Source organism: Oryza sativa, chromosome 1 (assembly GCF_034140825.1).
Source record: "Oryza sativa Japonica Group chromosome 1, ASM3414082v1".
Taxonomy (NCBI): domain Eukaryota; kingdom Viridiplantae; phylum Streptophyta; class Magnoliopsida; order Poales; family Poaceae; genus Oryza; species Oryza sativa.
Window position 1 is genome coordinate 39,248,757 of NC_089035.1, and position 23,573 is coordinate 39,272,329.

Sequence of the window (23,573 nt, forward strand, 5' to 3'; positions counted from 1 at the left end):
CCGACAGATACTATTAATAAGAGAGTATGCAACTGCAGAGTCCAAAGGTAAATAGATACTCCTACAGGCTTGACCAATGAGCAACTTTGAATACATAATATATCCTTGTCGAATTGGCGCTGCCTCCTTCCCAGTTGACAAACCCAGCAGAAGCCTGCCATAATACTGCATCAACTAGTATCGGTTACAGTACAATCCGATGTCACTAACTCACTATCAACCTATCAGGACATTATCTACTCCAGATTAATGATATCATTCAGAATGCATGCATGGTAAAAGCATGAGGACAAATGGTGGAAAACGGATAGCCATAGAAGAAAGATGACAGTATCATGGGACAATCGAACAACACATTATGGGCATGTGTCCTGTTCTGCTATAGTATTCTCAAAGCAGCACTGCAGGGCCAACAGGATTATTCTCATTAACAGCATTGCAGGCCTGAGGCCTCCTCACCTCTGCCTAATAAAACACTACTAGCCTTACAGGATTCCTAGTTTCAAACCAGCAGCAAGATTCAGAGCTGCAAGAAAGAATCATAAAATCTGCTTTTAATTATTTCGCTGAACCCATTTATTCGATCCTCAGTAACAACAATGCTGACTGCTGAGCGCATCGCACCAGCATCTGATATCACCACGTTTCGGTATCCAAATGAGTCCACAGCTCCAAGCTTTTATATTCATCATATGGCCATCAATTAGGTACCTATATATGTTGCAGAATTGAAAAAAAAAAGTAAAATTGGGTGTCATTCGATAGTTCATTCCTACATGAACAATGCACATGCCTAGCACCAGCCACCCATGTAGTGTAGTTTTCTTGAGTTGGGAAATATGAATAGTATTCTTCACAAAATTCATAGCACATACAATATCATGATTAATAAGTAACATAAGCATGTCATTTGATGAAGACAGGAATGTTGAATAAAAAGTGGTAAATAGTTTCAGTTAACTTGCAGCTCGCTAGGGCTGTACTAAAATGAAACTAAGTTCAGCAAGGAAAACATTATGCTTGAAAATCGAATGCAAGTCTGCTGTACCTGCACTACAAACACCATTCTCTGGCATTCTGGAACATGCGCAGCCAGGGACTGGGACCACACTTCTCAAGCTGCCATTCCTTGGGATACCATGGATATTGCCACATCATGAAGCAACGCTCTGGGTGTGGCATCATAGCAAGATGTCTTCCATCAGGGGAGCAAAGGGCTGCAATGCCAAGGGGAGAGCCATTGGGATTGAACGGGTAGACTTCGGTAATGTTATTAGCATCGTCACAGTACCGCACAGGAGCCAGGTTAGAGTTCACAACACTAGCTAGAACATTTTCATCTGGGAAGAAAGCTCTCCCCTCACCATGAGCACTCCAAATGCCCAGTGTAGAACCTTCCATTCCTTTGAACATGATAGCAGGAGAGGTCCCTATAGAGACACTTGTAAACCGACACTCAAAACGACCAGATTCATTGTGAATAAATCTTGGCTGGGACATGTCCCCACCTGAACCAAGAGAACTTCCGACATCTGATCCTGGTACCCAGCCAAGAAGAGCCATTAGCTGACAACCATTGCACACTCCAAGGCTGAAAGTATCTGGCCTATTATAGAAATTCTGGAACTGCTGTATGAGGGGCTGATTAAACCTGATTGATGCAGCCCACCCTTTAGCTGAATCAAGAACATCTGCATAGCTAAAACCACCAACAAATGCAATCCCACGGTACTCCTCTAGAGAAGACTTCCCAGCTAAGAGGTCTGACATTGTGATATCCCATGGTTCAAATCCAGCAGCATAGAATGCAGCAGCCATCTCCCTATCACCATTGCTCCCTTCTTCACGAATGATGGCAACTTTTGGCTTTGAGGAAGCAGTCAGCAGTTTTTCATCTGTAAATTTGGGAGTGAAAGACAAAGACCACGATGGTGATGTTCTGTGCTTTAGTCCTTCTTTCTCAAGTCTGACACAAGATTTCAGGCGTTGTAGCCCCTCAAGCTGGAAGCTTGTTTCCTCCCAGATATCCCTGAGATCTGAAGTTTTTTCCTTGAGATGCAGCCTGCCATCAACAACTAGCTCAATATCTGGTGATGCTGTAACTTGTCCAATTACATTAGCGGAAATGCCTCCTGCTTCAAGCTTTTGCTTCACAACACTGAGATCTTTCAAGTGCACTTCAAGAAGAAGGCCAAGCTCCTCGGCAAAGAGTGCTTGAAGAAGGCCCGAATCTTCTGAGTCAATGTTCAGCTTAACACCGCAATTACCAGCAAATGCCATCTCAAGAACACTCACAATAAGACCCCCATCACTAATGTCATGGCCAGCTGAGATAAGGCGCTGACTAAGCAATTCCTGAACGGCCTCAAAAGCTTTCTTTAAGTAGGGAACATCATCAATGTCTGGGCAGTCATTTCCAATTTGATCAAAAGCCTGTGCAAGAGCAGAACCACCAAGCCTGCGCTTTCCTTTGCCCAGGTCAATGTGCAGCAAAACTCCATCATTGCCAAGCTTCAAATCAGGAGTTACTGTCAATGTTATATCAGGACATGTCACATAAGCACTGATGACCAGATTTCCAGGAGCCTTGACAACCTCACCATCACATTGAGCTGCCATGGAAAGACTGTCCTTTCCCCCATCGATTGCAATACCAAGTTGAATCATGCAGTCAGCCAATGCAACAGCAGCATCATACATATCTGCACCTTCTCCATCAAGCTTTGCAGCATACATCCAGTTACCACTTGCTTTGACATCAGAAAGTGATGAAACTTTAGCCCAGACCAGATTAGTCAAGGCCTCCCCAACAGCAAGTCTTGCCATGGCCTTGGGATTAAGTAAACCTTTTGCTGGTTGTTCTCCAATGGCACAGGCACCACCTGTCAAGTCAGTATATGTCTGTGCAATCACAGCCACATCTGCGAGAGGAAGTTGGAGAGGTCCAACTGTCTGCTGTTGTGCAACAAGACCTGTCACACACCTGTCAACTTTTGTGGTTAAGAAACGCTTAGAACATATGGACGGAAGACTCAATACTCGCTTCAGAGCATCCATGATTGTTACTCCAGGGGCAATGTCTAAGGGCTCGCTGACTAGAGACACTCGCTTGAATTCAAAGGTCTTTTGGGGCATATCTCCTAGAACCTTTTCAAGTTCAAGATCCTCAACAGGGGTTGGAGGAGGAAGGCCATTTATCTTGGCATGCTCCATAGCAGCACTGTCAATCAAAACAATCTTTCCACATCCATCAATTGTACCAATGACAGCCATTGAAACCCTTTCCCTTTCACAAAGTGACTCTAACAGGCTTCTGCTCTCAGGCTTCACCAGAAGTGCATCTTGTTCCTGGTACTCAGCACCCCATATCTCCAAGACAGACAATGTATGATCACCGACAACAATTGATCGTATATCAATTTCAGCACCCTTAGGATAGATAATTTCCTTCACTACATTGCAATTTCCTCCAGCACCCTGGTCATGAATGCTGATAATGGGGTTGCTCTCTCCCATTTCTGCACATGCCCTGACCACACGATATAGTTTTTGTGCCATTTCAGCATCTCCACGCTGCACTGCATTGAAATCGAGCTCTGCATCATTCTGTCCACTAACCATGCTTGAGGCAGCACCACCACCCATACCAATTCTGTATGCTGGGCCACCAATCTTCACAACTAGCATCCCAATCTCTGGATCCCCCTTAGATATGTGTGCATGATCGATTTGCCCGATTGCCCCACTAAACATTATTGGCTTCAGCCACTCACGCCGTTCCCCATTAAGCAGCCTCATCCCAAAATTTCTAGTAAAGCCCTGAATTAGAGGTTCACCAAACTTATTCCCATAGTCAGAAGCACCATCGCTAGCATCAACCAGAATTTGCAAAGGGGAGGCCAAATTCGACGGATATGAAAAGGATGGATCCTCCCAGGGTGCATATGAACCTTCCATTCGGAGATTACCAACACAATAGCCAGCAGTAGAAGCAACAACAAAAGAACCCTTTCCGGTGGCATGTGTGTCTCTTATGCGACCACCTGCACCTGTCTCAGCTCCTGGGTAAGGTGCCACAGCACATGGAAAATTATGGGTTTCTGCTGTGAATAAAATATCAAGCTCACGCATCATAACAGATAATGGTGAAGTGGAGCCTGGAATTGTTGGGCGCAGCTGATTTGCTGGGTATCCCTTTATTGCACTTGAGTTGTCCTTGAATCCGATGACAGAGTTATTATCGGGGTTGGCCTTCAGGGGACTCTTCACTAACTGAAACAAGGTTTTCGGCATGGTTTCTCCATCTATCACAAGCTTTCCATTGAAAAACCAATGCCTGCTGTGTTCACTATTGGATTGTGCGATATCAAAAAGTTCAACAGTGGTTGGATTCCTTTTGATGTCATCTCTGAAGAGGTGGGTATAGTACTTGATATCTTGTTCATCAAAAGCAAGTCCCATCTTCACATTTATTTCTTCCAAAGCTTCCCTTCCCCTTTCAATGACTGGAACAATACGGACAGGTTCAGGAACTACATCTGAATGAAATGATGTGAGCTTGTTAGGATAAACACACTCTGTCATTCTATCATGAACCAAAGCAGCAAAGTCATTAAGCTGGCTTTCATCAAGTGGACCATTGCCAGGATCCAGGCACAAAAGGTATCTCCTTGATCTCTCCAAGCGAGTTACTTCCATCAACGAGAGAGATTTACATATTGAGACAGCATTGGTCGAGAACGCTGTTGAAAAAGTCATCCGGGGACCAACCTCAACAATGACACTATAAGGGCTCCTAGAGATTTCCTCCTCCAAAAAGCTTTGTGCTTGTAACTTATCAGGTTCATAGGTTTCTGCTAAGAGCCACTGAAGTGTTGCAAGCTTCTCTGGAGTTAATGCATTGTCCAATTGAATGTTGAAGCATTGTTCAGTCTTTATACCCACAATATTAGAAGAAACCTTTGCTTGAACTTGCCTGAGTAGCTCAATTGTTTCACTCTCTTGAAGATATGGTATACGATATAACTGAATAACTCCAGCTTCTGATGCATTACCAGTTTTGGGAACCAATGAACTGTCAACCCCCCTGGAAACCAAAGCACCAGGAGCTGGCAGCATTCGGACATTAGGAACTGAAGCTCTTCGAACACCTGGATAACAAATATGATGTTGCTGAAAGCACTGTTGAGCAATTCGCGACCTTCCCAGTCCAGAACTCCTTGCAGCAATGAAAACATTTCTTTTTCCCTACGTAGAGAGTAGACACACAAGAACACAATGATGTTATGGGGGAAAAAAGTCCATCCGCGGTTGTGCAAAGGTCGCTTACCACATTACAAGGAAAGCCTTGGAAGCGTAATGGATTGCTTACTGACATTTCACCCGGAGATACCATGTTTCAAGAAATCCAAGGATCTATTTTGTGAAAAAAGGACGATCTGCAATACATAGTACAGGAATCAGATATTGACTTTACTAAACTTTGCATGATCACAATATAAGCTTGCACTTCCGAGTTTTTTGACAATGTATAGCTAAGCTCAAATAATACGACGTTGCTTTTGTTCCAAATTTAAACACTAAATAATCAAGAAGGGTATACCCAATTGATTATTCCTAACAGAGTGATACAAAATCTGCCAATACTGTAATAAAACGAATCTCGATGTTATACTGCACAATTTCCTTCCTCTTTAAAACCGCTTCTAATTACCTTTGAAATTATCGATAGACAGAGTTGGTATATCAGATTATGTAAACCCACAGAAGGTATACCAATTACCAATCCATCACACCAACCCAAGCGCCATGATTTGCTATCGCTATACATAGCATGGATAACCAGAACAAAACAAAAAAAAAAAGAGGAAAAAAAAAGAAGATGTGAAGGATATGGATATAGGATTATCCACCACGACAGTGACACATGGTTCAAAATATCTTCCTCTCTACTATCTTGCCGCTAAGCTAACCAAACCAGTAGACAATCAATCGTCTGTCGCATACACACTTTTATCACTCTCATTCCCATTAGATAGGATTAGTCCCGTGGGGCTGTGAGCTTACACGAAAATAATCTCACCTCCAAAGTATAGTCCATAAAACACAGATACAACCAGAGGTAGAGGCGATTAACTTAGTTCAAACTTGAAGGCTATAAAAATCCGATTGGATTCGATTCCTCACAGCAACGAGAGAGTTATAGAGAGAAGAAAATATAAATGAGCGAGATAAGAACTAGCAGAAATCTAAACAACCTAAACCCGTAAGGCGTGCTCACCGGTGGAGGGAACCAATCAGTCCAGGTCCGTATCAACGCCGACAAATCCAGTACAGGTGAAGGAGGGAGGACGGCGCGGCCAAGCGCTCCCTCGCTCGCAGGCTTTGTTTCGAGTTGGGCAGCGGGAGGAGGGGACAGCGACTGCCGGAGCTCACGCTCGAGGAAGCGGTGGGAGGCCGGTAAGCAGCGCGCGGAGGAGGACGACGGCGTCGCGGAGGGCTACGGCGGCGGTCGGGGAGGAGGTGGCTGGGTGGGATGGCGGCGGCGGCGGTGGTGGCGGTGGCGGCGCGGGAAGGGCGAGCGTGGGTATCCGCGAGAATGACGGGGCGCCTTTCAATCGACGGCTCTCGTTGATCCCGCCGCTTCCATCCGCGCATCTCGGACACAAAAAGGAGATTCCCGAACAAATTGGCCTTTTTCCGCAAATCGCGTCGCGTGCTTTGCGGATGGGCCTTGTTGGGCCGCACAGCCCCTCCTACGGCCCTACCTTTCTGCTACTGGGCCTAGAACTCATGGCCCTGGAAAACTTGCGTCATTTCCGCGCGGCGGGCCGTGCGGGTCTTTCGAGGAAAAAGAAACGAAAGCTGCTAAGGCTATGACTACGTAGGAGCATCACGAGGAGGATTGGATTGGATTAATTTTGTTGACCAATAATGTAGTCATCACTAATCTAGTATACAGTACTTGTTAATCTGAACGACGAGGAGGATCAGTTTAACCTATACTCATATTTTAGCCTCGAATCTTGAATCGTAGAGAAATTAATTAAGATGTACTTGAATCTGTTTGGGTAGTTTTTAGCTGCTGGATCATATTCTGAAAAGCTGCAGTTGTAAAATCTAGAAAATAAACTAGAAGTTAGAACCTAGTAAGCCTAGTTTTTTTTTTGATTCTTAGAAATTGGCTACCAAACAGTTGTTTTTTAGAATTTTAAGCTTCCTAAACAGAGAAAAACTGCTGGTTTAAATTAATAACACCGCTACTAGTCCACTGTAGAGTGGTCATTGTAGGAGGTATCTATGACTTTACGATGAAGGTCATGAGAAAGACAACCAACGAGGAAGCCACTTCTTTTTCACCAGGAGCAACGTAGTGACAGTTCAGAGATAGTGCTGTACTAATTGATGTTTCTGCTCGATCGGTCAGACCGACCGACCTCTCGACCACAGGCATTCCCGTGCTCGTCAGCTCTTTTTCTCGATGTGTCATCGATCAGGTGCAGAAAAGCAACAACGCCTCTCGTCCATCACTCAACCCCAGACGAAACAACCTATTCGTACGAGCAGGTCTAATAATATAGCCGGTAGTTGGCTGCAAAAATCTACACATCGACTATTAGAGTTAACCACAAAAATAGATATATACAATAGCTTGTTCATCGTTTTTCTCTACACGACTGCCTATGCTTTATTTATACTTTGATTTAATGATGCATGTCATCAGCTTACTCAATTCCTAACCCATTCAGTCTTTGTAACATGGGTCCACAGATAATCTTGCACCTTTGGTTCAATGTAAGCATGTGACAGAGCATTGTTTATTGTGTTAGCGCTAGCGCTTAAATAAGCGTCCGGTTGGCTCTCTCTTCCCCCCTCTCTCTCTTCCACGGAAGATTTTAATTACGTGGATGATTTTGCCGCCAGCTGACTAGGCTTATTGTACTCTCTCTACCAGCACTGCTCCTAGCCGCAGTGCTGCTACATACCCAACCCAGAACCAGAAGCTTCACCCGTTCGCCGTCCACGCCTGTCTCCTCATGACCAAACCCGACGACCACGACGCACGCGCTCACGACGCGTCGTGTGTTGTGTACTTGCACCGCGTGGTTGAGCGCTGTGATGGCGGCACGTACGCGAGCGGACGAACGGCACGCGGGTGCCGGACTGCCGGTGGTGTACGCTGCCGCACGGACGCGGAGCCGCTCGCGGATCTATCCGCGCGCGAGCCAATCGGTCGCTTGGTGTAGTGCACTGAGCTATACGCATCTTCTAGCAGGACGTCTCGTATTTCGTACTTCCTCGACCTAAAATATAAAAATCTAAAATCGAACATTTTATACTACGACCAGATAGACAGTTTAGGCTGTGTTTACAATCTTGTGTTTACATCATGCACGGTACGCACGAAAAACGGAGTGGTCTATTAGCACGTAATTAATTAAGTATTAGCTTTTTTTAAAAAAAAGATTAATATAATTTTTTTAAGCAACTTTCATATAGAAACTTTTTACAAAAAACACACCGTTTAGCAGTTTCAGAAGCGTGCACGTAAAATACGATGGAGAGGGGTTGGGAACCTAGAATTACAAACACAGTACTAGGATGGTCTTTATATTTTGCGATGGAGAAAATATTAAGTTTATTTTTAGAAAACGAATAGATGATGAGATAAAATACATTTCAGGATTATGAATTTAAATGTATTTATCACATAAGTTACTGTATTTTTAGGACACCTGTTCGTTTCCTCTTAAATTAAATTTGAGAATAAACTTTTGGATTAAAATGACACGCTTTTTAAACTGCTAAACGGTATATTTCGTGCGAAAACTTTTTATATAAAAGTTGTTCTAAAATACACAATCCATCTACTTTTGATAGTAATATTTCCAAACCTGAAATTTTTATTTTTGATAGGTATATTTTATTTTAACAACCTATCATCTTAATGACTTTTTTGGATTTAATGCATGACTCTTTATTCTTCCATACAAGATTGGCTACATGGGCATCGAGAAATGTAAATATTAATGAATCGCTTGTTTACGAGAAATGACTAGTAGTATATTTAAATGGATGATAAGTAGAATTATTTATCTTTGGTCTATGTGTCAAGATGAAATATGAATATTAAAAGTAGATGGAGAGAGTATCATATTAATCCATTTTTTAAGTTTATAATGATTAAAACTTAATTTATCACATGTTATTACCACCTCGTTTTTCGTAGAAAACTTAATATTCACCTTCATCTCCCTATTCAGAAGATTCAAACACCACCATTCTGACACCGCGACGTGATCCCAGCTGAAAAACTAGTAAACCCCCCTGTCCAACTGCTCCACCTCCCACTTCCACCAGTCCACCACCCTGCGGCATACGGCGCGTCACGAGCATCGGCGGCGGAAGCGTCGCCGTCGTTGTTGCCTTGCCTCGCGACGCCGCTCCCGTCCCTCTCACTCTCCCGTGGACCGTGCGCGCTCTAGCTCGTGCCTTCTTGCGGAGTTTGCAGTGCGCGCGTTTCGTTTGCCCGCAACAGCAAGGCGAGGGGGGAGAGAGCAAGGATGGCGAGGGCGGAGGCGGCGGCGGCGCTGGAGTTCACGCCGACGTGGATCGTCGCGGCGATCTGCTCCCTCATCGTGCTCATCTCCCTCGCCGCCGAGAGGTGCCTCCATTACCTCGGCAAGGTAAACCAAAACCATCTCCCCGGCCGGCCGGCCAACCATGCCGATCGAGGCGTACGTTTTTTTTTGCTTTGTTGCCCATCTCAATCTCTCTTCCTCGGATTAATGCGCTATGGCGTTGCTCGCTGCGATGGCAGACGCTCAAGAGAAAGAACCAGAAGGCGCTATTCGAGGCTCTCCTCAAGGTGAAAGAAGGTACTAGCCTTCTCTGTACAGTTCATGCTGTTCATTGAAAAAGGAACAGATGTTTCTCCTTTCAACCTAGCTTAGACCAAGCTGTAAACATTGTAGTTATGTAACTGTCGCATCATTTTTTCCTGATATGCATAGAGAAAGGATGATTCTTTGCACAAACATGAGCTGTAGATTTCTGTCCATTTCCTGTCCGATGCAGAGCTGATGCTTCTGGGGTTCATCTCCCTGCTGCTGACGGTGTCCCAAGGGATTCTTCAGAAGACATGCGTTCCTCCCAAGTGGACCAACTACTTGCTTCCATGTCGAAAGATGGAGGACCAGTCCAAACAACGCGGCCCGTCAGAAGCTCATTTCGTTGCTGCCGGAGTTCTTGGCCACCTCGGTCGGCGGCTGCTTGCCGATGGTGGAACAGGGGCCGACCATTGCCAGAACAAGGTAGATGGAAGATTGGAATCTATGGCACTATATGCTTCAAATCCTTCTTCCCCCAAATAATCCAGTACAAACGTTGATACTTGATAGTAGTAGTTACTTCTCGTGGCAGTACATGTCAGTAATCTGCAATATGGCAGGGTTTATGCCTCGTGTAGCCATGTGGGTTACTGCAAATTAGGAGCCTGGGATGGCACATGGAGGCGATCCTTCTTTTGAAATAATGGATGGATGGTCTTGCCTTTTTTTTTTAATTGTCCATTGGCAGTTATCATTCTGTGTAAGGACAAGAAGACCATATTTTACAGTTGCATTTGGTCAAGAACTCTAAACAATAGAGACCATCTTGACTTCTAGAGTCTCCTATGCAAACTCAAAGCAAATTACTTTTCACATATTTTCATGTTTGAAAGATGTGTGTCTGTTAAAAGTGATAATGTGGAGGCACAATAAGAGTTAAATATCCCAGATATCTCCTTAATGCTTTTATACTAATGAATTCAAGTGTTTTTCTTTTCCCTTCAGGGAAAGGTTCCTTTGCTGTCACTTGAAGCACTCCATCAGTTGCATATTTTCATTTTTGTTCTGGCCATCACACATGTGATTTTCAGTGCTCTGACTATGCTTCTTGGAGGAGCGAAGGTAAAAATAATGATCGATGAAATGCCTTTCACTTCAGGCATATGATTCATATTCATCATGGTTATATTTTTTTCAAAATTTTATTGAGCAGATTCATCAATGGAAACACTGGGAAAATGACATCCAGAAAGATGTTGCTCAAAATGGTATTGGAGTTTTAGTTGTTGCTCATATTTTGATGTGATGATAATATGATATATATAGTGGTTTGGCAGCTACCTTTTCTTTTGAAAACTATAGTTAATGCTGGAAATAGACAGTTGTTAGTATCAGCTTTCTGTATGATGAACTCATATAATTAATTCTATGGAACTATGCAGCGCCCAAGAAGGTGACCCATGTGCATCAATTTGAATTTATCAGGGAACGCTTTAAGGGTATTGGCAAAGATTCCATAATACTAAGCTGGCTGGTAAGAAATCATCTCTTGTAGTTTGCAGTCGTATCCTTTATATGAAGTAAAGCTGATTAAAATGTCATTTTCCTTGCAATAGAACCAATTACGGTTCTTGTAGCTAATTAAGCATCTTCCTTGCAGCATTCTTTTGTTAAGCAGTTTTCTGGGTCAGTTACTAAATCAGACTACATAACAATGCGACTTGGATTTATCCAGGTAAGAATAGCCCAACAGAACACTAGAATATATTCCATCGTCGTTATGAGACAAATTTTCTTTGCAGACACATTGCCGTGCGAACCCAAAGTTCGATTTCCACAGATACATGGTACGAGCTTTGGAAGCAGATTTTAAGAAAGTGGTTGGTATAAGGTAATCAAAAGTTTAAAACTGGGATACCATCATTTTCTAGATTCAATGACATCCAGATCAGTTTGTTAGCTACAAGTCTTGTTTCTTGTTGATTTACTTTTTATCACGTTGATTGACGAATCTAACTATGTTTTTTATACAATTTTTCATTTAGCTGGTACTTGTGGATATTCGTTATGATATTCCTGCTGCTGAATGTTAATGGTAAGTTTTGAGAACTACTACGTTTCTAAGAGAAGGCTCTGTGATCCCTGTTTTGCCTTCTTCACTACTTTATAGAGCCACTTATTTTCTTGTTCACTAGAGGCTAAGTTCTTCAACAAAGAAAATTTCTCAGCTCTAGTCTTCACTTATTTGCAACTATTTTCAGCATGCCGTTGTTAATGATCAGCTCTTGATAATCTGTAGGTTGGCACACATACTTTTGGATCTCCTTCGTTCCCCTTCTAGTAAGTTTGCTTATATCAGCCCCAGATAAAGCAAAATGCCTATGGATTCAAGACTGAACTTACTGAGTAATACTAACTTATTTTGCTTGCAGCTTTTGCTGGCCGTTGGCACCAAGCTAGAACATGTCATAACCCAACTAGCCCATGAGGTTGCCGAGAAGCACTCTGCAATTGAGGGCGACTTGGTTGTGAATCCATCAGACGAGCACTTTTGGTTTGGACGGCCGAAGGTGATCCTATACCTGATCCATTTTATCCTCTTCCAAAACGCGTTCGAGATCGCGTTCTTCTTCTGGATTCTGGTAAGTGTGATGGAACTCTACAAACCACAAAGTAGAAAAGAAATTAAAGAGCTGAAGCTGTCGGCTAGCTATGATGAGTGATATCTTCTCCTTTTTCTTTGAAAGACCACCTACGGTTTCAACTCCTGCATCATGGACCACGTCCCTTTTATCCTGACAAGGCTTATCATCGGGTATTTCATACTGTTTCTGGCTTTCTGCTTATCTATCCCATTTTGAACCAGCAAATGCCATAAAGTTTGATTAATCTTTACCTTGCAGGGCCATCGTTCAAATCCTCTGCAGCTACAGTACCTTGCCTATATATGCAATTGTCACACAGGTGTGTCAATACTTGCCATGACTACTGCTCTGTTTATTCATCATCAACTGTCTTATTGGCAACAGAAAAACTGAGACACCTTCGTTTTTTTCCTTCTTTTTTCTATGCAAAGATGGGCTCCTTTTTCAAGAAGGAGATCTTCGACGAGCATGTGCAGCAGGGCCTTGTTGGTTGGGCGCAGAAGGCCAAGAAGAGGAAAGGGTTGAAGGAGAGCAACGGCGCCATGGCTGGAGCTGGATCAACAAATGGGTCATCACAGCCATCTTCCATTCTACAAATGGTGAGGCGAGCCGCCGCTAGCGAGGAAGGCAGCAGCAATGGCGGTGACATGCGCACTAATCAGTAGTGGCCCGGAAGCAGTGTGTGTTTGTGACCTACTGACCGTCGAGAAATGCAGTGTTGCCGTGCACCCAGAAACTGCGATCAGCTGTGCTGTCAGCTATGTTTTGTTTGTTCTATTGTACTACTGTACTCTAGCAGACAGTAGTTTGCATGGCAATAGTCAAGAGGAGAGTTGTATGATACTACTACTAGTAGCTAGTAGAAGATGGCGATACAGTGTGATAGGATGCTTGCTACCTTTGATCGACACACATGTTGTCGAGTTTTAGAATTTACCTACCGAGAAGGTAGTGACTGGAGAAGCAGCTTGTAGTAAGCAGAACAGGCACAAAAAAACTGAACTTTGCTTCAATTCAGGCTGTCCAGCAGCAAGCAACAACACTCATCAGATGATGCATATAGAGTAAATGGCGCTTTAACTGTTAACTATTCGACAGGCTAATAATGGACGAAGCATCACTCTTACGACCAAAACTGTGAAGAACACACATAATGCTCGTTCCATATAACAGTCATCAGTTCTTACAGCCGTACAAAACGTAAGCTCGACTTATCTCAAGTATTCCTGCTATAAATGACTCGTACAACAATCACCATTTGCATGCCTGCCTCTCGATTTTGGAATTCATGGTGCCCTTTCCCTTGTACTTGTATGCATTCCTTGAGGAGATAGGCCTTCTCCGCCCATGCGCGGCAGCAATTGCCCTCTTCCTTTGCTTGTTCAGTTGCTTTGCCAAAGCATCATCATCCTCGCCATCAGGATCATCTGATGAGTCATCGTCACTATCATCGTTGTCTTGTGATTCAGTTGGCTCCTTAGCGTCCCCATTGCTAGAAGGGGATGGATTTATTGAGTTGTTCTCACCACTGCAACTTGTGCTCGTTTCGTTCTGCAGGGTAAAACAACATAAGCACCGTCCAAGGAAAAAGTCTTGTCCAGTCAGTACTCAGTAGTCACTCGAATAAAATTGACTAACCTCTTTGGCAAAAGTTTCAGGTTCATTTGAATCTTTTGAAGCAAGAGTGCAATCAGGCACCTCAGCAGAATCCTGAGCAAATAACCCCAAATTTGACAACTTGAGCAAACTGAAACTTCTAGATATCTTGGCAATGGCACAATTTATTGACATATAAATTAAATATATTTGCTACATGGATCAATACCTGCTCTGCTATTTTTAAGGAACCGATTTTAACAGCCACATCATCACCATCCTCATTATCTTGTTCTGATGTTGAATCATCATCTGAGCTCTCTTCTTCAGCATTTTGGTCAATGTACTGTAATCAGTTGAACAAAGAAGATAATGACCAAAAAACTGATACATGATTCCACATAGAAGCATATCCAAAGGGTTTCCAAGGTTGTTTCTAAAAATTTTAGCTTTCATAATGTTTGACTCATATTATCACATTAGGTTCTCAATTGTCACAAGCTTGATGTTGAATTTGTGTACCCACATCAAAACTAACAAAATGACGAGGGAAAAGGAGATGTGACCACAAAACTGAGGCAGAGCATTAGTTGGTCCTTACTGGTTGAAACCAACATTTTAACATGAGCCCAGTACAATTACTACCCATGATAATCGCATTTGTGGCTTTACTTTGAACTCTGAAATATAAATATGCACCAACAAGAGGTTCATATAAACTAAAAAATCTGACCTACCTTGTCCATCTCAACTTGCTCTTTTCGGGTGAAACCACTGGCAGCTAGCTCCTTGTCCAATGAACCAGCAGCCTTTTGTATAGACAGAAAGGATGGCCTGCTATTCTCATCATCATCAATGTCTGACCCATCCTGTTCTTCACATTTCTCTGAGGAAAGATGAAACCTACAATAAATAAACAAAAGAAAGCTTATTGACAAATGTGTTGAAGTGCACCAAAATGAATTGTTGAGGTTCCAGCATTAAATAGACAATAACCTCTTCCTAAAGAATTTGTAGATGCATTCAATATCTCGATCAAAAAACCTGCAAAAGTAAAACTCATGAATAATGAATACAAAGGTAGTCTTTCTCTTAACTACTAGAATATGTCACATACATCTGGGCATTCCGATGTTTAACAGATACCATCTGCGGGAAGTCAATCATTGTAACTTTCTCATCATCATCAATCTGCAAAACATCAATACACACAAAGAAAAAATATGGTGACATTATTCAGAAGTTTAATCTAGAAAACTACAACCATTGTTCTACCTTGACACCTGTTTGACTGTTTGCAGGCAACCAAAGAGTGAATTCTATGTGAACTTATAAAAGGTACAAGAAGCAATACCATGATATTGAACTCGTTAAAATCACAATGTATCAGCCCATGCTCCGCCAAACGAACAACAAGGCCAAGAATTGTGTCAAAAACATCGTCTGGATTTTGTAACTCTTTTACTTGAACGCTATATAAGGAAAAATGGCACTTGATCAATTCCTGCCTAAAGAAACTCAAACCTTAGATAGTAACTTAATGATAATGATGTCACTTACAGTGGATATCCCTGCACAAGTGACATGATCACACAATGCCGGTTGCAGTCAACAGCAGTGGGAACTGGAAATCCATGGTCTCCTAAAGCCTGGAATTTCATAAAGTAAACTAGAAATGATTATCAAGCAAATATGAATCTAGCTACAACTAACTTGATGAAAAGTATAGTCAGCAAAAACCTTCATAAAAGCAAATTCCTTTAGGGCCGCTAGTCGTGACAGGTATAACCAATTAAAGCTCCTCCGGTGTGCCAAATAGTCACGCTTGGATTTCACAGCCCTAAAAGATGTCCTACCCAACCTATGAAGCTTCATGGCCAAAACGGTACCATCCTCTGTGGCAACCTCAAAGATGTCTGCAGGTAAAGGAAAGATTAGACAAATGTTAGAACATCTGATATGCGATTGTGACATAAAAGTAAAACATGAGAAAACATCATCAACAGCATGTACCTGACTCCTTTCCAACACCAATTTGCCGACCAACTGAAGCAAATACTCCACGATTAACCAAGGTTTTGATGGCGAGGAAATCATACCCAAGATATGTGAGCCGATAACCATCATCTGCGTCCAGACAGACCAGCAAAAAGCAGCTATGTTAACCCAAATTTTCATCTAAAAGTAAATTTCAGCATCGAGAACTCACATTTAGTAGCATCATGATGCACCAATTTGTTCTTCAACAAATTCCGCAGCACTTTATATGTGCCTCCGTGCCTTCATTCATAAGATTGAAGAATTAGAACACATTCAAAGGACATATTGTTGCAAGTCTTAAAACCAATGTTCTAAGCAGTCAGTTCCAAATTCCAACTTGTTTTTTTTTATCTATTTTAGTGGATACACATCCATTCCTATGTCCCACACACCAAACATCACAAAAGGGTGACTTCTGTGCTTCTAGAATAACAATATTGAAGTATTGAAGTTCTAAAACTTATGCGCGATAAATATGGAAAGCAAGAGCTCTGTTACTATCATCCATTTGCAACTTCATGAACAACGTTCCCCATAAAAATACCAAATCCACCGACTGTGCAGCAACGATTTATAGCAAACAAATACAGCAAAATCCCGAGCCAAAAGTAGCACTCACTTCAATCCGGCGATGCGGTCGACGAGCTCGGCAGGAACGATCTCGTGCTGCGAATCCAAAATCAAGACCACCAAGTCAGGCACAAGGACACAGCAATTCTCACGCGGTGCTGGGTTTAAGGATGGTCGTGGCAAGTGTATCAGAACTTACGTTACGCATGCCCATCTCGACGGCGGTGAGGACGCGGAAGTCATCCTTGGAGAGGTAGCGGAGCGCGTTCACGTCAAGCTTCATGGCCTCCTCCTCCTCCTGCTGCTGCTGCGGCTGCTGTTCCGCCGCGCCGCAGGCGCCCTAGCCCGTGGAAAGGCGCACGGGTGGGAACTGTGAGGTGAGGGCGCGGAGGAGGCGGCGAGCGGCTGGCCGGCGGCGCTAGGTCAGGGTTGAGACGTTGGAATCGAGCGGCGGCGGCGGCGGCGGCGGGTGGGGGTTGGGAGGAAGGGAGAGGAGAGAGGCGTGGGCCGGTGGCGAGAAGCCGAGAATGCGAGGACGGAACGTGAGCATCTCTGATTATGGGCCTCCATATCTCCAGATTTGATGTGCTGGGAATATTGGATTGGGCCGGCCCAGTGAGTGACGTCCACTTCCCTTTGGAAACCTCGGTCTCGTCGTTGTCTCGGCCGGAGCTACACGGAGCTACGCCGTCAACGGCTCGAGCTCGACGCACCCACTCGCCATTTCCCTGGTTTCCTGATTGCCTCCTCCTCATGACCGGACCGGACGAATCCAATAAGGAACAGATCACCGGTGCCAATAAACGACACTCGTATGACGCAACACTGGTTCGATTTTGAAATCAACGCGACACTTCCGAGTCGTGTGACATATGCAAATTATTATGTCATCCCATCCCTTTCTAAAATCAAGTTACGTGATTCCACCACTTGCCAGGAAGTATAATTCACCTTTGTACCTTTCTCGACTGGGGTGTACAGGAACCATGTTTGCAACTATCTGATCCTCTGATAAAGTCTGAATCCCAAACTCGCCGAGCATCACCCACCGAGAACTGAATCTCAGGCAAGTCGAGAAATTTTGATGGATTGATTAGGCAAACAAGCTGTATACATCTGCACCTGCCCTTGGTATGTTACAATGTTTCTCTTCGAGTGACCAATGAGGTAATGATCATTCCGAATGCCCACGGACACAATGGCATGCGAGCAAGTGAGCAGCTGCTGACATTGCCGATCCTACATGTCTGCACCTACTGATCGACCTACCGATCATTTGCACATGACCATGTACCAATCATTCATGTCCTGAACGCGAGCACTGAACCTGCAGCAAAGGCAGGCAGCCACCCGAACCCCAAGCTGTCGGCCAGCTGGCCGGCAGGCAGCACGGACGCATGCCTGCCTCGCAAGGAGACGAAAAGACGACCAGCTACCGGCCGGTCAGAATACACACCATGCCGCAGAGCCGCACAACTACCACACGCGCGATGACGACGACGTCGAAGTCGTAGCAACGTGCTACTACTAATACTCCCTCTGTTCTATAACCAGCATAGTTGTAAGTTTTAATGTCTAACTTTCACTATCTATTTTATTTAAAATATTTTTATAATTAGTATTTTTATTGTTATTAGATGATAAAATATAAATAGTACTTTATGCGTGACTTAGGTTTTAAAACTTTTTCATAAATTTTTCTGTACTTATAATGGGACGAAGAGAATACTACTCCCTCCGTTCCATAAAAAACGAATCTAGAACCGAATATATTCTAGTATGATGAATATATATATATATATATATATATATATATATATATATATATATATATATATATATCATATCCGGTATTAGGTTTGTTTTTTATACTATGGAGGGAATAGTACGCACCAGAGACTTGGAATTCACGCCTCTCTCTCTCTCTCTCTGCATCTGCATCTGCATCCACCCACCGCTGCTGCACATACGCTGCACCCGGCCGGGCGGCGCGGCCGGCTCCGTACTCCGAAGATCTCAGCTTTCAATTCCCAGGGATCTCCCCGGTTGATGTCACTGTCGGTCCACGGCAGCGTACGTACGGCCCAAAACGAGCATGCATGAGATATGGATCGATTAATCAGCTGCCAATTAAGTCCGGTCAAATCCTGCAGCTGTAGCGTGCTTACCATCGCGAATAAAGCGCATACTTGGCCCCTGCTCGGTTCAGAGAATCTGCTTAGAAGGAAGGAAGCAAGCAAAGCAAAGCAAAGCAAGCCTCTTCTTTTTTATATGCTCCAAGTGTGCAGTTGTTAAACGAAAAGGCTCCCATTCTCTCGCAGCCTCTCCTCCATCTCGGTCGATCAGAGAGGAACAAAGCTGAGTCTTAGAGGAAATTAATCAAGTGAGGTTGGTTGTCTGAATGAGCTTTGCAATCCGCAGCTCTGAGCCTGAATTCTGGTTCTTGATCCCGTCGGAAGAGGCAGCAGTAGCAGTCGCAGCACATCGGCTGGTGGTGATGGATCAGAGGAGAAGCGGATCAGCTTATCGTCCTAAGCGGACACATATGGCGGCGGCGGAGGACGAGCACCGGCGGCCGGGGACGTCGAGCCGCCGCCGGGTGGCGCCGACGCCGACGACGCAGACGCAGACGCAGACGGCGCCCGGCTACTTCACCGTCGAGCTGGTGATGGCGTTCGTCTGCGTGACCGCGTCGCTCGTGCTGCTGCCGCTCGTCCTGCCGCCGTTGCCGCCGCCGCCGTCGCTGCTGCTGGTGGTGCCGGTGTGCCTGCTCGCCGTCCTGGTGGCCATGGCGTTCGTCCCGCTCGACGCGCAGAGCAACGTCGTCGGCTCGTCTTGCTTGTAGATAGAGAAAATGAAATTCTTTTCTTGCTTTTTTTTTTTATCTTCCACAGACCACAGTTCATTTAGGATTTTAGGTTAGCGTAAAGAGACGGTTAGTTCTCTATTGCTAGATTAGTGGGGACGATGAGTTTGTAATTACTGGGCTGTAATTGATTACTGCTGATCCGATAGATCGACCCGGGCTAAACCTGCAAAACACATGCCCTTCTGAAGAAGGGGAAAAAAGGAAAAATCAAGGTTACATGAACATTTTGTATGAGCTCGTTTTACAATTCAATTCAAGATGAGTCATGAGACAATACCCTGCGTCACATGGATGACGTGATCACACAACGAAGCTTCCATGCTAGACTGCTAGTACAGTACTACATGTATCATGTGTGGTTAATTAATCTACACGAACAAACGAACGCATGTACCCGGTCCCGTGCCGAGACTATATTGGAAGGTCTAACATGCCATATTCTTCTTCTTTTTTTCCTGTACCGATCTAACCCACTCGGCCGCCCACGCGCCGTGGCTGACTTCCGCGCGCCATAAGCCACATGATCCAGCCGAATCGCTGGTTATTTCCACGAGATCCAAAACGTGCGTGCCTACGTACGTGACCGCGATGCATGAAGAACTTAACGCGCACGGTCTCGGCTCGCCGACCACCATATTCACCAACCTAGCGTATGCAGCCGTACGTAACGTACCGTACGTCGTACGAGAGGTAATTAAAGTTTGGGAAAGGGATCATGGGTGGATGGCTGTAATTAAACCAGGTGCGAATTACTACATCTGTTTAAAAAAAAACTCAATTGTCCAGATTTATAGCTAGGAGTTATCGTTTTTTTACAGAGTTAAAGGCTAGAGTTAGTAGTGAGATATCATTTTCTTGTTCCATTTCTAAACGAGCTTGTAAACCCATATACAGGCTGGGTTAACAACGATCATACGGCGCCTCGGAAAATGATGGACCCAAAATAAATTATACTTCCTCCGTCTTAAAATACAACAAATTTTAACCCTTAGAATTTGTCCCAAAATATAACAATTTCTCCACCAACATTCTCTTCCCAACCAATTACAACCATTCACCATTTACTTTTCCCACCTATCTCCACTACTTATCCAATCACAACCCTTTACCACTCACTTCTACCTACTTTTACTTTCTTAATAACCGTACCGATCTAACTTCTTATATTATGTGACGGAGAGAGTATGCTTTAACTTAGACAAATACATTCTGATTTGTTTACGATTTACGTGGGTTCCAGTAATAAGGATATATATTCCATTTATTTTCACTTAGTAAAAAAATAAACTGTTATGGTTATTCTTCTTGTACCTAGCTAGAACGCCACTACATATATAAGTGGATGAACTTCTTTAACATTACTTTAGTCGTGGTGGGTCCACAGTACCGCCAAATTATTATTAGGGATATATCTAGATCATTATACGTGCAAAGTGCACTCTAAAAACTTTCAAAACTAGCTGTAAGATCATGGCAGGTTAAAAGGTTTGCTTTGATAGAGAAGAAAAAACAAGGGAATCCATTTTAAAGATTAAAAATGTTCAGATAAAGAAAAGGAGAAAGATCTAAAATTATTACCGAGTTACGGAGACCCATTTGGCGAGACAGGAAGTGGCGGTCCATAATGCGAACGAGGAGGTCAAGGCTGGACCAGATAGAGCTGGTTGGGTCGAGACAAAACCGCTCAGTGGGTTATAGCCTGCCTGCCTGATCCAACACTGCCGCCGATCCAGTATCACGTCACGGGCCTCTGCACCCCGCCGATCCCTCACAACCCAAATCAACCGGTCCTGCACCCCATGCATGCATGCATGGGCCTGGCAATCTTAACTGCAGCCCAAGTGGGCCCAGGATGTCACCCAGTGCAGGGTACTTGTCTCTCTTAACCAAATCACCCACCTTACAAAGGTTCACAATCAGAGCTCCTACTGTACGGCAGTAATTTTGATGCCACTGGTGATGAACAGCGGCAGATCAGGACTAAAACTTGGCCAGCTGCGTGCCAAACGCCTCGAACAACGCACGGGTTTCGATGAGCTCGGCGAACAGTGGAGGAGCAGCCTTTTTGCCCAATTGTGTTTGATTCCATCTGCTCCGCTCCCATATACACACGCATGACTAGCAATATATATGCTTCGCTAGCTGTACGTATCCTGTATGCAATGTCAGCTAGCGCATAGAGGAATGTAAGCTTGTATGCATTGCAGATGATGAATTGATGATGCCAAACTAACTTGTCTTCAGGTTGCCGATGACAAATTAAACTGTTGGTGCGTCACTGCCGGGACAAATGAGCGTTCAAAGGAGATAGCTAGCTAGCGATCGAGCACGGATACAGAGCAATTAATTAGACTATTTTTTCCCTGCCCGAATTCCGAAAGGCAACCAACTTGTCTTCAGGCTGATGGCATTTAGCAGCGTGTTGGTTAACGCTTCAGAATAACACTATAGTACAGTGCAAACAGAATGATGGAGTTTGTATGCATCTGGAGACGACGACGACGACGCAGCTGTGCCCTGTGTGTAGTACTAGTAGTTTGGGCTTGCCGATCGTACGTTCTGAGAGAACAATTGTTCATCACGCAGAATGTTCAACGTCATGGCGTTTAAACTACACGTAATCAAGAGAAAAAGATGTTCAGTTTATATAGTATCAAACAGGTAGACATAGACATGCATGCATGCATTCGGCCGGATCGAATGTACAGGCCACGCATAGTACGCATTTTGTCTGTACCCTGGGATATAGTAATAGTACGAATTCTATATATACGTACAACTGTATATACGATGGTGAGTTACTATACATTCACGGGAAAAATAACAAAAACATTTCAAAATCATTGCTCATTTGGTTAGCTAAGGTCGGCAACAAAAAATTTAAAGCGCCAGTAAGCATGCAATGCAACAATATCTTGTGCTGCATGCATGTATGGATTATCTAACACGGAAAGTAGCCAGCTGGGACCACGGTACTCTATGGAGTCTGGACTGGGCACCATTCAAGTCACGATTGATCGTGCAATCAGAAGCCCATTTGAACTCGTTTGAATTTGTACTTTCCTGTATATACGAGCCCCATTGGTTAGCCTAACAAGACAAAGCAAAAGTCAAAAATTAAATTTTCCTAATTATAAAGTTGATTTTAATATATTTTCAATGTAATTTTTTTAGCATTGACTTTTAAATCATTACGAACGAATATATAAAAATTTTACGTATAGACTAATTTTTATTTTTATATAAGCTATTTTTACTTATTAGAAAATATAGACAACCCATCAGGCTCTATATCTTGCTGGATCGTCTATCCCTTGATTCAATTGTGTGGCCACGGTCCTGCCCTAGCTAGCGCGCGCACGCCTCCGTGGCCGCCAGAGAATGCCGAAAGAACTTGCAGGCCATCTTGAGTTCGCCGGAGATGAAGGAGAAAACATAGTCCAATTGATGAACATTCCGAAGATTGTTTTTTTTTTAAGACAGAGCTGAAGGAATACTTTCGTTGTTTGTTGTGTTTATGGTCGAGCTGAATATTATTACTAGGGTGTGTTTAGATCCCAAAAATACTAGGGTGTGTTTAGATCCCAAAAATTTTTGGCAAAAAATATTACATCAAATGTTTGGACACATGCATAGAGTATTAAATGTGGAAAAGAACCAATTGTACAGTTTGCATGTAAATTGCATGACGGATCTTTTGAGCCTAATTACGACTTGATTTGACAATGTGGTGCTACATTAAACATTTATTAAAAATGGATTAATTAGACTTAATAAATTCGTCTTGCAGTTTAAGGGCGGAATCTGTAATTTATTTTATTATTAGTCTATATTTAATATTTTAAATGTATGCGTATACTGGCCTTAGTACTCCGTACTCGTATGTATATTTTTTTTCTTATGTTCCGTGCAATCCTAGGACAGTCAACGCTGTATTCTCTGACCCGCTGTATATTGTCTGACCTCCTCATGTGCTGCTGCAACCGAGGCGGCTCAGCTCAGCTGATCATCGATGCTGTAGAA

General features: G+C 43.6%; 4 protein-coding genes across 4 annotated transcripts; 2 read left to right on the forward strand and 2 right to left on the reverse strand.

Annotated features, from left to right (window-relative positions):
* Positions 1-294: 294 nt before the first annotated feature.
* LOC4324899 (probable phosphoribosylformylglycinamidine synthase, chloroplastic/mitochondrial) lies at positions 295-6,638 on the reverse strand. The gene is made up of 4 exons (XM_015762141.3): positions 6,281-6,638; positions 5,330-5,438; positions 1,049-5,247; positions 295-711 (listed from the first exon to the last, which is right to left on the reverse strand). Exons 2-3 carry the CDS (start codon positions 5,393-5,395, stop codon positions 1,054-1,056), a joined length of 4,260 nt encoding a protein of 1,419 aa, XP_015617627.1. The 5' UTR covers positions 5,396-5,438; positions 6,281-6,638; the 3' UTR covers positions 295-711; positions 1,049-1,053.
* A 2,660-nt stretch (positions 6,639-9,298) lies between these two features.
* On the forward strand, positions 9,299-13,488 carry LOC4324900 (MLO-like protein 1). Its single transcript, XM_015766260.3, has 14 exons — positions 9,299-9,686; positions 9,821-9,878; positions 10,078-10,313; positions 10,836-10,952; positions 11,044-11,098; positions 11,273-11,364; positions 11,491-11,565; positions 11,633-11,721; positions 11,876-11,925; positions 12,130-12,170; positions 12,263-12,472; positions 12,578-12,645; positions 12,734-12,794; positions 12,907-13,488. The coding sequence occupies exons 1-14, from the start codon at positions 9,564-9,566 to the stop codon at positions 13,138-13,140; spliced, it is 1,509 nt and encodes a 502-aa protein (XP_015621746.1). The 5' UTR covers positions 9,299-9,563; the 3' UTR covers positions 13,141-13,488.
* LOC4324901 (serine/threonine-protein kinase rio2) lies at positions 13,461-17,159 on the reverse strand. Its single transcript, XM_015766261.3, has 13 exons — positions 16,881-17,159; positions 16,731-16,777; positions 16,281-16,351; positions 16,085-16,198; positions 15,812-15,987; positions 15,632-15,720; positions 15,426-15,543; positions 15,189-15,262; positions 15,068-15,115; positions 14,809-14,974; positions 14,301-14,417; positions 14,114-14,185; positions 13,461-14,026 (listed from the first exon to the last, which is right to left on the reverse strand). Exons 1-13 carry the CDS (start codon positions 16,962-16,964, stop codon positions 13,727-13,729), a joined length of 1,476 nt encoding a protein of 491 aa, XP_015621747.1. The 5' UTR covers positions 16,965-17,159; the 3' UTR covers positions 13,461-13,726.
* A 1,669-nt stretch (positions 17,160-18,828) lies between these two features.
* LOC4324902 (protein AUXIN-REGULATED GENE INVOLVED IN ORGAN SIZE) lies at positions 18,829-19,774 on the forward strand. The gene has a single exon (XM_015786976.3). It carries the CDS (start codon positions 19,083-19,085, stop codon positions 19,524-19,526), a length of 444 nt encoding a protein of 147 aa, XP_015642462.1. The 5' UTR covers positions 18,829-19,082; the 3' UTR covers positions 19,527-19,774.
* The last annotated feature ends 3,799 nt before the right edge of the window (positions 19,775-23,573 follow it).

What these genes read in the sequence shown, in the direction of transcription:
- LOC4324900 (XM_015766260.3), top strand. Translation starts at nt 9,564, where the DNA reads ATGGCGAGGGCGGAGGCGGCGGCGGCGCTGGAGTTCACGCCGACGTGG. An exon ending in AAGAAAGTGGTTGGTATAAG is followed by an intron (nt 11,722 to 11,875) that starts GTAATCAAAAGT and finishes TTTTTCATTTAG; the next exon opens with CTGGTACTTGTGGATATTCG. An exon ending in CTGACAAGGCTTATCATCGG is followed by an intron (nt 12,646 to 12,733) that starts GTATTTCATACT and finishes TTTACCTTGCAG; the next exon opens with GGCCATCGTTCAAATCCTCT.
- LOC4324901 (XM_015766261.3), bottom strand. Translation starts at nt 16,964, where the DNA reads ATGAAGCTTGACGTGAACGCGCTCCGCTACCTCTCCAAGGATGACTTC. An exon ending in GACCGCATCGCCGGATTGAA is followed by an intron (nt 16,352 to 16,730) that starts GTGAGTGCTACT and finishes TTATGAATGAAG; the next exon opens with GCACGGAGGCACATATAAAG. An exon ending in TGGTGTTGGAAAGGAGTCAG is followed by an intron (nt 15,988 to 16,084) that starts GTACATGCTGTT and finishes CTTTACCTGCAG; the next exon opens with ACATCTTTGAGGTTGCCACA.
- LOC4324902 (XM_015786976.3), top strand. Translation starts at nt 19,083, where the DNA reads ATGAGCTTTGCAATCCGCAGCTCTGAGCCTGAATTCTGGTTCTTGATC.
- LOC4324899 (XM_015762141.3), bottom strand. Translation starts at nt 5,395, where the DNA reads ATGGTATCTCCGGGTGAAATGTCAGTAAGCAATCCATTACGCTTCCAA. An exon ending in AAGGCTTTCCTTGTAATGTG is followed by an intron (nt 5,248 to 5,329) that starts GTAAGCGACCTT and finishes CTCTCTACGTAG; the next exon opens with GGAAAAAGAAATGTTTTCAT.